Raw genomic sequence first — 13,824 nt, 5'->3', positions numbered from 1 at the left:
TTTTTATTTAAATACTGCAAAATAGTAGACAAGAATAAGGTTACTAGAAAAATCTGAACATTTCTGCAGCAAGTTGTCAAAATAAAGTCTTCAATCTCAGAACACAAAGTTTTTCAGAGCTACACGTCGGAGCTAGGAAGATTTGACCATCTTTTTCATCTTAAAAACTCATGAATGCATCTTTCGGCACAAGACATTCCAGCTTTCAGAGAGTACCTGAGATCTTTCACTGAAGAGAAGTAATGGTAAGGAAGATGCATTACATAGTGATATTTAAAGAGAAGGAGTGTGGCATGATAGTCAGGCATACAACCAGCTGAAAAACACTTTGATCTGTAATGCCCAGTAGGTGTTTTTATTTTGTAATTTTTTCACTTATTTGCAGTAAGTGTAGTTATTATCGGTTCTCCTTCTCTTTTTCTTTTCCATCATATAAAGTAATTAGGGAGTCAGAGTCCTTTGAAGCACCCTCAGGACATAAGACTATCACCAGGTTTTTAGATACAAACAATGATAGAAAACATGCATGAAACTGAGAGCATTCTAACAATCTTCCTCTCAAATCATCTGTTTAGCCCACACTATGCATGTTTTGGGTTCTGGTCAGCAGAGTTAAAAATGCTCCAGCTTTTGCACACCTCTGTTTTCTTAAGACTACCAACACATATGAAAGCAGCTACCCATGACTGAACAGAGTTTTTATCCTAAGCTGTTGTACTGGTACTTTAACTTTTTATGACTCATAGTTTAAGTATTTGGGAATTCCCCTCTAAATATGAGTTTGACACACTTAAATTACGGAAAGTTATTTTATTCAAAAAGTAAGAAAGCAACGTTCATGCAATCCCCAGGTCTATATTTAGCAACACACAATAGGTCTTTTTTCCAATAAAGCTTTTGTACCAATTGTAATTAAAGACAGATTGAAGGAAAAAAAAAAAAGAAAAAAAAAAGAGAGAGGGAGAGAACAAGACTGAATAGCACAAGTAGTAGCATTGAAAGAGACAATCATAGTGTTACACACCAAAGCAAACCAGAAGCGTTTTTTCTAAACTATTCAAGCAATGTTAGGGCCATTTGCACCCCCTGCCCCCAGCTGCATTAAGAGTGTGCAGCTTCTCTCTTACCTGCGTGCTGAGGTACCTTCTTGGTGGGCTGACCAGTCACCGCAGATCAGCTGACCAAAGTCTGGAAAAAAAGAAAATAAAATCAGCTGACCATCCCTGCTGGCTGGCTTCAAGCTCAAGCACTGCTCTCCACAGCACTTTGTCATGTGAGTCAGGACAGAACCAGCTGTCATTGCTTCAGAAAAAGGGAAACGGGCCCCTCCGTTTCCACCTCCTTCCTTCCTCCTCTCTCACTCTTTCCTATCTCTCTCTGCCTCCGACCTCCTCCCTTTCTCATTCTCCAGCCCTGCTCATTCACTGCCTGCCTGGCGGGGGTCTCCCGGGGGAAGCCACATTCCACAACATGCAAGCATTTCCCCTGCATCTTGAGGTTTCTCAACAGACTGCCTACACACTTCTCTGAAAAAAAAAAAAAAAAAAGAGAAAAAAAAAAAGAAAGAAAGAAAAAAAAAATCAGAGAAACAGAGAAAAGGCACCACATTCCACAGCCCTCAGTCAGCCCTGGCAGGCTATGAGGCATTTTCAGTCACACAGCACAAAATGCATTAGTCAGAGCTGAAAGACCACACACTTTGTACCACTACCATGCTAACAGAGAATGGTCTGAGCAGAGCTACAGGAAAAAGGAAAGGAGGGGTTCCTATCGTTGCTTCCATTTTACATGCTGTACCCACCTAAACCCAGGAAAAATTCTCAGGGACAGCCCCACAGCTGACATTCGCAGAAGAAATGCTGTGAGTGCGGGCAGCGGGGAAGGCGCTCTGCTCGTGGAGCGTGACCTTTTCAGCAAGGACTCCCCCTCCCGCAGAATGCGTTATTCCAGAGACTGCAAGACATTATCTAAATCAGAACTTCTATCTCCCTGATGGTTTATTCGTAGGAAATAGAAGCCTAGAAAAAGCGAAAGTAATACTGCGTGATTCAGATTCCCCTAAACCGCATATACTTTCAATTCAAACTTTTCTCCTCGTCGATACTCCCTATAGTTCTGCCACTATATCCATCTATGGAGTTTTCTTTTCTCTACTGACGCAGTTTCAGCTCCCCGTGTGTGTAGAGAATCTGATCAGCCAGGAACGAGGAGAGAGCTCAGTGTAAAAAACCCTCATTCCAAATCCAAATGACCTAATCGTTCATCTATCTGCTTGCTGCTTCCGTCCTCCCCTCCACACACACACACTTATCTGTTGCTTGAAGGCATTTTAGGAGTATGTATATGGCTTAGGAGAAATCACCACGTTTTATACTGCGTTATACAGAGAGCGTGCTGTGCTTGTGCACTCGCTTCTGTCCACTGAAACCAGTACCACGTAGTCCCCAGCCCCAAATTCCCCGCTCTGCACAGGGACGGTCCCTAATGCGCCCTGCTAGGCGCACCGGCTGAAGTCAGCACCAGAAAAGGGTAGGGAGGCGGGGGGAAGGGGGGAGCTGAGAACCCTGAACCATTTGCACTGGAATTTCTGTTTAGGAAAGTCCATGCTTTAATGAAAGACTGATACCAGATACCACAAAGAAACTTTTATTTCTGCATGCACATGACTCATATACATTTTCTGTGTGGGTTATGTGGTTATGTTATGTTTCATCTTAAAAAAAAAAAAGTTTCAAAGCGATCTTTAAACATTAGTTTTAAGAAAAACTTAATATGTTTATGAACAATGATTGTTTTTAAACTGCCTTTTATTGCACAGTGGTATACAGAGCAAAGACGCTAATGTGTGTTATTGCTATAGATCTACTTTGCATTTAATACTAAATAAAATGATCAGTAAAAATATTTATTCTAAATGATTTCCCTAAATAGCTCCCAGAAAAGTAAACTAACCAAACCCTTGAGCAAAACAGACCCTCTTAGTTATAATGTTGTTTTTCTTCCCCTTTTCTCATTTTCTTGATCATGAAAATACATTTACTCAATATGTTACTGACTTAGATGTATTAGTTTAAAAAACAAACGGTAGCCGCTGCTGTGCAGTATTTCAGCAGAGGAAGGCTATCCAGAACAGCCTCAGAGACTGAACACTGTCGCCATTATAACAAAAGCATTAAAATGAATAATTCATGAGCAGAAGGACTACCCTACCACTAAAAGGCACCGACTATTTCATGAATTGTCCAAAAGCTGCCCCTTTTACTGCACAGCTCCTCCAACTACTTAACTATTCTTCATTTTTCTAAAATGGCATACAGTAGTAATTAGCAGAAACCCATGGACCAGTTTTAGTAGATTTTCCTCAGGAGTAAGAAATGAAGCTGAAAGAGAGCCAGAGGGGGAAAAAAAAAAAAAAGTGTTTATATTTGATGGTGGATCTATTAAAGGGTGAATGAAACAGAATTTCAAGAGGCTTCTCTAAACTGTGCTTTCAAATCTTGGAAAGGAAGAACACAACAGTTATGTCCTTTGCCTTTATTTGGGACCTTCCTTTTCAGGATCCCAAAGCTTCATGACAACACTCGTGAATTAAAAGGCCTCATTAGTGAGCTCTTGCAGAACTTAGTTTTCTCCTGCTTATAGTTGCGGAACTTAAAACTTCAAGAAGACTAAATGATTTTCTCCAAGTCACACAGGAAGGCTTGGAGACAGCCAAGAAAGAACAGAGCTACAACTCCTGGTTAACAGTCGTGTGTCAAACAAAAAGAACAACTTCCTTGCTTTACAGTATTATACTAAAAAGTATCATAATGTTCAATAGTTCTGCAAGTAGAAACCAGTTCTAGCCTCCCCCCCCCCCCCCCCAAAGAAAATAAATAAAAAAACACAAGACAAAACAGAAAAATATTTGTGGTGCACAGGTATTTTCTGCAGGGATAGGGAAAACAATCTGATCCACTAACCCAACTTTATATCAGAATAATTTACAAACTTAGGCTCTGAATAACATTTTTAAAGGAATTTGGGTTAGAATAGCAAAGTACATCTGTTCATGTTTCATATGCTGCAGGAAAAGCACATACTATGACTGGAAGGAGATTTATTTATAAAATACATTTTGATACTTTTCAAGATGTATTAAAAACAAGTACACTAGCATCAATAAAATTCTCAGATTTCACTTGAACATTTCTTAAAACAAAGAAATTCAATTTCTGTAAATAAAACAAGAATAAATAAAACAATTTCTTAAAACAAATTCAATTCTTTATCTCTTAAGTCATTTTGCCCAAGTGACGATGTTTTACGATGTTAAGCAAAATCCATTCTAAATATCCTTTCATACGTGGGTCCCATTCTCCTTTTAGGTGTCTTACACTATTGGGATGAACTCAAATTCCAAGGCTCTCACTGCAACAAGTTTACTGATTATGTGATAGCAAGCCTATTAATACTGGTATACAAAAAATATGCCCCCAAGATAGAACACGAGTGGAATGATAACATTAGGTGCATTTTTGCAAGACCAGACCCTGTCACTAGTCAGCTTACTGATGCTCCTGAGATTTTTATTTTTGAATTAGTCGGCTTTCTTGTAGAGCCTTGGTAGCTACTTTTCTGATTGTGGCTTTCAAGCTTGTAATTCTCAAAACAGCATTTTTTTATTCCAACAGCATCTACTTGAGAAAGATGCTCTCCTGATCTGGTATTAGCTGGAAGACTTCTGTTCTGCTAAAAATTTGCCCTTCGTTCAACTCAGATCTGCTCCCACAGCAAGTCCTTACAGGAATAAGGAAATGGTCTTTAGCAACTAGAACAATCTGTACAGTTAAACATATTTTTAGTTTGCAGTCCCCAAGGAACTGTGAAGAGAACTGGACTACAAAACAAACGTAAAAAAAAAAAAAAAACAAAACACAACACGATTGGCTATTAAGATATAATTAATATAGCCCAGCTTACAGTGTGCAGGTTTACTGTAACTAATAAACCATTTCAGCACAAATAACTATTAATGGTTTGACAACTTGTGGCAGGAAGAAAGGGGAGGAAAAAGCACAAAACAGTTATGAAAACTCTTGTAGAGATGGCATGAAAGTTCACTTTTTTATATAGTGACAAAATAAAAGCAATAAAAATAAGACATGTTATGAACATTTTAAAGTTTATCTTCTTCAAAATAGCTATCTTGAATCAACACATAGGAAAAAATCTCTGTTGATGTAAAGTATCATGAGTGTGTCCACCAAGCCAGCAACCTTCCCCTGGGAATCCAGTCTACTGAGTCACTACCTAAACACAGGTGTTCTGGACAACAAACAGTATCATTTAACTAATTTGAGAAAAAAAACAGTGTCAGAAGATTATCACTATTCCTATCTGGAGGTAAGTAAAAAAAATAAAGGAAGCAAAAAGTCTTATGTCCATGAGCAGGGCAAAATTTCCTAGCACAAGGAATTGTAATCAGTATTTTGGTGTGTAGGCAAACAAGGAAAGTCAGATGTGAAGAGAGAGAAGTAGTATTGTATTGAAGTGGTACAATAATAGTGATCAAACTAGGACATTGGTCAGTGCATGACTGCCTCAAAACTACTTTATGGCTCTAAACAAGAATAAATATGATTATATATAAATGTTAACTTATCATTACTTTGGTGTGTATATTCAAGCGTGAAAGAAAAACTTTCAGAGGGAAAATCAGAGGGAAAAGAACATCCAAGAATAATCCATCTGATCACAGTATGCCTGAAAGTCAGGTCAGACAGCATATACAAATTTATATCTAGGAGCTTAGATATGTTCAGAGAGTTTTGATATTTGATCTACATCAAATCATCTCATAATTGTTTTCTAAGAGTCTATAAATTGGGTAGACTTACATCCTACTCTTCTGGAATACTAGTTATTTCTATCAGCAAGCATGAGAATCATGTAGACTCTGCAATGCAGCACAAATACAGGAACTATACAGAGGCTTTTCAATACTGCAGAGGGACAGTACAACAATTATCTAAGACTTTTAAAAGAAAAAAGAAAACTTTTAGTAACAATTTTTAGAAGAAATTTCAAGTGCTAAATAGACAGGTGCAACAGTAGTGAAGGACAGTAGAATGGTAGTTTCCACCACCTTTACAGTAAGAAATATAGTAGAGGAGGTGTCTCACCACAACTACAAGACTGCAGAATCACAGAATGGATGATGTTGGAAGAGTTCTCTGGAGGTCAACTGGCCCCTGCTCAAACAGGACCACTTAAGAGGCATATGTCCATACCCATGTGACTTGTGGTTCACGTCCCAGTGACTTTTGAGTATCTCCAACCAAGGAGGCATACTCCACAGCCTCTTGGGGCAACCCGTGCAGGGCTTGGTCACCCTCACAGTAAAGAAGTGCTTCCTGATGTTCAGAGAGAGCCTCCTGTGTTCCGGATTGCACTCACTGCCTCCTGTCCTGGCACTGGGTACCACTGAAAAGAGCCTGGCTCTGTCCTCCTTGCACCCTCCATTCAGGTGTTTATAGACATTAATAAGATCCCGCTGAGCTTTCTCTTCTCCAGGCTGAACAATCTCAGATCTCTCAGAACCTATGGGAGTCATAGAATCATAGAAACACAAGGTTGGAAAGGACCTACAAGATCATCTAGTCCAACTGTTCTCCTATCACCAATACTACCCACTAAGCTACTAAATCATATATCTCATGGCACCTTGTCCAGGAGCTTCTTGAACACTGCAAGGGATGGTGACTCTACCACCTCCCTGGGCACGCCGTTCCAGTGCCTGACCACTCTTTGAGAGAAAAATTTATTCCTGATATCTAATCCAAATTTCCCCAGGCTCAACTTGTGGCCAGTAGGTGAGTCACTTCCTTATTCATCTTTGTAGACCTTTGCTGGACTCTCTGCAGTATAACCATGCCTGTCTTGTACTGGGGAGCCCAGAACTGGACCCAGCACTCCAGGTATGGCCTCACCAATGCTGAGAGGAAGGTTCATGTCCCTCCACCTGCTCCAACACTCCTCCTAATGCAGTGCAGGATACTATTGGCTTTCTTTTCAGCAAGAGCACGTTGCACTGTTCAACTTGGTGTCCACCAGGACCCCTAGATCCTTTTCTGCAAAAGCTGCTTTCGATCTAATGTGTACTGGTAGCTGGGGCTGTTCCTCCCCAGGTGCTGGACTTTGCACTTCTTCATGTAGGTCTTTCAGATACATAGGTCTTCCAAGAAGTTATAAAAAATTGCATACTTTGACTAATGTGCACACTGCTTTCGTTAACATCATTACTTCTTACTTTTAACCAGTAGGCTGGACTTCATATACTAAGGTTTACTTTTCCTCCTTGACAGGAAATCCTAGGTTCAGTACTCTTTCTTTCTCAAATACCAGAGCTATTTCCTGGAGTAGAAAAGGTAAGATTTTAATGACAGTTCTTTTTTATTATCTTGGCATTGCCTAACTTCTGCAGTTTTTCAGTGTTTCGTTAGAGTGGGTACGGAATAGAGAACTTAGAAAAAGATACATAAAACTTTTATATACTTAAATACTTTGTTCAGGTATGTGTTTGTAGGATGGTTTTGTGGTCCTTTTAAACAGAACAGAAGCAGCACTTGCTGAGTTTGATGAACTTATAACATCATATTGCAGTTTCTGAAGTGTCAAACTGTCATAGAAAGCTAAAGGAAGTACAAAGTACTTCCTTTTGGGTCTCATTATCAGACAATCTACTGCCAAATCTACTGCTAGCTAGTTACAAAACAACTCCGGTGATAGAAAAATGGTAACAATAAATTTTCTTCAGACATTTTGAATGCAATTCAGTTCCTCCAATAGGCCTCTGTGATGCTGTTTGAAATACCCTGTGTCTCACCTGGCCTCCTGCAGGCAGTCCTCCAAATTCCAGAGGGCTCAAGCTCTGCACCAGACTTGCCTTCCCAATGCGGATGCTACAGCACCTCAAAGAGCACTGAACAATGTCATTTAGGCAACTCAATCCCATCCTAAGCACCCCAAATGACACGTGACTCTTGTCCATGCCCATAGTTAAAAAAATTGGGTGATATGTGTGTGTAAAGCAACACTCAGTCCCTTTGTGTTGTGAAACAAGAACAAAATAGTTCAAAGAAGACAGAAACCAAGATGACAGGGAAGAAGAGCCTAGTACACTCAAACTCCATGCTCCAATTTCCAAACAATTTCCTCCTTTTCTCCTTACTGCAGCAATCCTTTCCTTCAAAAAGGGCAACAAAGTCTCTTTATTCACCCAAATGTATACATGTCCTATAACAAAGCAAGAGCAATTATCTTGAGCAATAATCTAGAAACTATAGCTCAACAAGGAAAAGTGGCCAACATAGGCCATCTTTCTACCACCTAGTCAGGGAAGTAAACTAGGAGACCTAGAGTCTTTTCCTGTAGCACAAAGTTTACTCAGAACCCTTCAAATACTGGCATCACAAGCAAATCAGACAAAACATAACAGGGTCCCATGCCCGCATCTCGTAACACCAATGAGATTTCATAGAATCTGTCCAACAAAAATAATTACATTGCCAGGGCCTGCATTTTCCTCCTGTCTTTTCCAGTGTCCTCCAAACTTTAAAATCCTGTTTTATGTCTGTAGGAACATCTGCTTCTTGTTTTTCACCATACTAGTATTTTGTTATGGAATCTCAAGCAATGATTTTACTCAAAATTAAAAGTCTTGCAATGATTCATGTTATGTGAAGAAGGTGGATTTCAGGAGCTCCCTATCTATTGCACTTGTTTTGTGTTAGCTCACCATGATTATATACTACATCAAAAACTTAAGAGCACAGACAGCGACTGATGACCAGAAATCAAGCACCCCAGTCTCTGGACTTTAGCTAGACCAAGGTTATGGCTATTCTGCACAAGAACTACACTTGCTTTTATTGGTGCTGTATAAAAAAAAAAAAAAGTAAAGCATGTTACATAATATAAAAAAAAAAAAGTTGTCTTTTTTTTTTTTAAACAGAAATTAACAGTTCAAGTTCCCTGGTCATCAAGAAACTACCATTAATTTTTGCCTCTGAAAAGTTTCCACAGCTTATTTCAAAAACTTACCCTCTACAAATGTGAGGCATTAATTAAAATTCAAATAGCTTGTTCACAGTTTTCATGGCTAGAAGCCGAACTTTTTCAATAGCATGTCACTAGTTAAATCAAGTCCTGTTTAATTTGAGAATCAGAGGAAAACAAAAGAAAGGGAGGAACCCTGGCAAACTGAATGAAAGCCAGCTTTTAAGCAAGGGTGTAGAACAAGAACAAGACAGGGAGAAGGCAGAAGAGCTTTCAGTCCTATGGAATGTAAAATTTGCTTATGCTAGTCTTTAAATATAATGTCCATTGCACCTAACAATAGGATTGAAGACCATGAAATTTACAGAGATTATCTCAATTACTTTCTAAATCTGTCTTTCAGGTTGTTACTAAGCTGGAGGTACACGCAGATTTGCCAGGTGATCAGCTTTTTAGAACACTTTAGGAAAGTTATGTCAGTTAAACTTTATCCATGGATTAATATTTCCAGTTACTTTGTGTTTTTATGGAAGCATTTACAAGGTAAAAATGCATGCAGGTCTGTGAAATACCAGTACATCTAATACTGTACAATGCACGGAAAGTGTGTGTGAAGTTCACTCTTAAACAGTTCACACTTAAACAACAGTGTGAAGCTGAGCACTCAAAAGGCAAAACGTACTTGGGACTGGGCTAAAGGACACTTGTGCAACCTGAAGTCCATCATCCTTTATGTTCGCACACAGCATGATGCAGTCTTCAGTTATTGTTCAAAATCTAGTGTTTTGTTTTGTTTTTTCCTCATACAGGTCCATCCCATTCAGTCCACATCATTAGCTGTTTGTTCAATAAGCAAAATGATGTTTTCGTTTACTCTGCTATTCACCACATGGCCATAGACTGCTGTATCCTATTCCACTCCACCTTTGAGAGGCAAACTTCTTCACAGGCTTGTTTCAAAAACACCTCAGCCATCATTACAGCAACACCCCCCAAAGACTCTCCGTTCAGAGGCAATCATCTCTGAGTAAGCTGTCTCCAGCCAGGAGTCAAGAGATCTTCAAAGTGCAGCTACCACTGACCTCACTGAAGGGAAAAGACTGCTCAGCACTGCCAATATTCAAGCACAGACACAGAAAACAGTTCATAAATGTGTTAGAGAAGCCAGCTTTTCAGGAGTGGTGAGGGAATTGATGGTGGATGTCTCTCAGACCTCTGTCAGAAGCAGGAATAGCATCCACTTCTCCTGGGCAGCAATCTCTTAAGCCATCTTTTCCCTGCAAACTTTCCACATTCACCACACAGCTTTCAGGGTCTGTAGCTGTCAAATTTGATTCATCCCCATGCAAATCCACCTGATGTAGTGAGTGGAGGAGGAAGTCTTGTGGAATAAATATAATGTGAATGTGTAATTAGATTCTCTACCATGGCTATATAATCAGAATTTCAATGAACTAAGATAGCATTGCCAAAATTAATTCCGACTTTGGATAATTTTTCAGCACCTGATTTACTACCTTATTATTCAATGTATTTTTATTCAGTATATTTTTAAAGCCTTCCAAAAATGTGTAGAATACTTTCACTGGAGAGTGGCGTGACCACAGCACAGAACTCTTGGATCCATATTATAGACCCCTATCATTTGTACTAATGGAGGGACGAACCACAGCATTAAGATGCTCTCTTCCATGTAAGCCATCATTTTGACAGAGGATCAGCTACAAATGACACCTGGCAAATAAGAAGAGATGGTAGGCCACATTCAGAAATCTTTGGCTCTTCACAGAATACAAGTGTACTTGAATGGCACACAACTTTTGACTGATTTCCTCAAATTTGATGTTTCTGCTTTTACACCTTTCATTTTTGCCTTACGATAGTTTTTCTTCTGTCACTCTTAAGATACTAAGCACTGGCCCTCACCACGGTCATGCTCTCCCACTGTCTCCAGCTCCTCATTCCACTCCAGTTTCTGGTCCCACAGGTTTCTAAATTTGAGTTCTCATTCCCTTCTTGGGACTTCTTGCTTATATTTCCTATTTACCTGCCTGAGTGCCACTCATCTCAGTTGTAATAGTTGCATCTCCTCCATCTCACGTTTTTCTCCAGGATTCCTGTCCTCCAGGACTCCCCAGGATCCTTGTCTCACTGTTCTTATACAGATGAACTCCAGCCCCAATACACTCAGGACCCTGGGTATACCTTGTGTGTACTTCACAGTGCATCTTTTATGTTCCCTGCATACAAGTCAGGAACTTTCTAGCGAAGTTGTAAAACTATCTTAAATCTAGTTGCAATAGCCAGTGTCTGTACTACTAGGTTCAACAGGTCATTTCCATGTTTACGTATGCTTGTCAAAAACAAAGTAAGAGGGAAGTCCCTCATCTCCAAGATCCCTATCTCATAGCATAGTCAAAATGGCACTAAAACTATGGAAAACAGTCAGGAATAGCTGAACATTTTTCACCTGGCAATTTAAGTCCTCCCTCTTCTTACTTTGAACAAATGCGCTGAAGATAGAGCTGTGACATGGACAATGTGTGTGGTGTGATGGAGTTTCACTCTAACAGAGAGCAGGCTCCCATGAGCAGAGATAGTCTATCCCTGCCTCTTTCCATCCTTTACCCCCAACACGATCAATTCTGCTCTGTGTCCTCCAGCATGGACAAGGAATGAGACTGGCACATTAGCCAGGGCCAGGTGTAGAGCTTCAGTGCTATTGTGCAGCTAAGGAGTTCTGTCCTGAACATGCAATTCCATCGGCTAGATTCAAGTGAACTACAGCGACGGGCTTACAAATGCTGTCAAACAAGTCAGCTCTCAGATGTATCACTATTAGAGAGTGATGGATAAACGTAGTGCAGTAGCCAGGAAAAAAGAATAAGCCACTTGTCAGAGTTTCCTTTTGGTCCTAGAGGACAGGCGGCAGGTCAGCAGATGCTTCATGCAGTACCTCTTCGTAAACATGGGAGGGAGAGGAGAAAGTCTTCCCAAAAATCAAAACAGGAACTCTGAAATATTTAATGGTCTTCTGCTTCCTGCTTTTCAGGATCCGATCAACAGAGGTGTTTGTAATTAAGTTCTACAGCGTGTCTGTAATTAAAGACGATGTTTGGTAGATGAAATTTACAGTTCAGATTTATAGCACCACTTCAAGCAGATTTTTACTATATATTACAATTTTATTGTATTTTGTATTTGTTTTGTATTACATGTATTTTTTTTGCAAAAATGCAGTTATTTTACAGTTTTTAGTATACTGAAAAGATGACAAGAGTTTACATGAATTATTTTTGTATAATTGCACTTTTATTCTTTTTAAAAGAACTCTTAATCCACTTCACCAAAAGAAAAAAAAGTTTTTGTTTTAAAAACAAAGAGATGGAGCCAAAATATGCAAGATATTGTGCTGGCATTCCACTTAAAAAAAAAAAAGCTAAGTATATTTTTGTAACAAAGCTTCCACAAATTATTCCTACATTAATTAAATCCCTCTTTGCTGGAAACTAACAAAATGCCATTAAGTGCACAAGACAATTACTATCTTTCAGTCTTTTTACTTCCTGTATAATACAATATTACCTAAGTTTCAGTGATTCTTACTGAGCTATCCACCTCTCCTTTAAAGAAAATACTCTGTAACCATAACAATACTTTCCCACCCTGGTATTATTTCCTGCTGGCTTGTTCTAGGCTTTTGCACACAGCAACCACAGCAATCCTTGTTCCAAACTATCAACTTATTCTTGGCAACTCTTAGCAAAATTACCGTATCTAAACTACCATATAGTGAGCTGTACATTTTCAAAACAAAGATTACTATATATGTTCTGAATAAGTAGCATTTAAAATTGTAATGCTACCATATATGATATTCTAATATCACAAACACTAGCATCTAGAATATCAACATCTAGCTTCTGCCTTCGTCATTTTCCACAGAGCAACGCATCAGTTTCTTCTTAGATAAAAAACAAGATGCAGTTTTACAACACCTCCCTATTATTCACTGAACTTGCGACAAAACACTGGGTTCACACTTCAAACCTACCCTGTTTTTAGTGTAAGTCATGCACAGGAATACCAGCTCTACCTTCTACACTTGACCAGATGGACTTCAGCATCACAGACAGTACAGGTTTTGCAAGACTTTAAACATATCCTTAATTTTGACATTTAAGCACTCACACAGACCATGGAAGACCACGTGCACACTGAAGGACTTGACGACTATGAGACTACAGAGCGCTGAGCATAGTCCTGTACCTAACTTCTTAACTCTACACACAAGCAGTCATGTTTGTGTAGTTCTTTGCAGAAGGATGTGCATCAGAAGCACAGTATGTTCAAGTCATGCAGCCCCAGACGCCACATACTATTTCACTACTCTTCCTCCTGTAATACCATGAAGATTCTCTTCTGAGCTGACTATGAATATCCTTCTTGATCACTACGCTACTGTAGAATCTACAACTGAGATACTTTTTTCCAAAAAAGTAAAAGCACATTACAACAAACTCATAAAAGCATTTAAAACTAACAGCGGTCAATTCTATTGGACACCTTTCTAATAGTATTTTAACTTGTTGCAAAAATTCACAACAAAAGCACTAATATATTTTGAGATTTATCTATACTTTGCTACTAATTGAATTAATTTTTATAAGCTGAACAGTAGTGTACAGTCACTATATCATGGTGAAGCAGCACAGGATATAATTGGTGGCAACGTTGAATTAACATTAGTGTATTATTGCTGCCCCTCCCTCCCCCCCCCATTCT

The 13,824-nt window shown here is 39.1% G+C and overlaps 1 protein-coding gene across 1 annotated transcript in view; it reads right to left on the bottom strand.

The window, feature by feature from the left end:
* The window catches only part of LOC310892979 (uncharacterized protein), a 77,368-nt gene that overhangs the window by 41,030 nt on the left and 22,514 nt on the right, over positions 1-13,824 (bottom strand). The window contains exons 4-5 of the mRNA XM_083821336.1: positions 1,802-6,582; positions 1,128-1,188 (exon numbers count right to left, since the gene is read on the bottom strand). Coding sequence (XP_083677462.1) covers positions 6,170-6,582 — 413 coding nt within the window. The 3' untranslated portion in view covers positions 1,128-1,188; positions 1,802-6,169. The remainder of the gene's footprint in view (positions 1-1,127; positions 1,189-1,801; positions 6,583-13,824) is intronic.

The sequence above is a fragment of the Anser anser genome, assembly GCF_964211835.1.
Source record: "Anser anser genome assembly, chromosome: 1".
NCBI classification, from domain to species: Eukaryota; Metazoa; Chordata; class Aves; order Anseriformes; family Anatidae; genus Anser; species Anser anser.
This window is presented reverse-complemented; position numbering and strand designations above follow the sequence as displayed.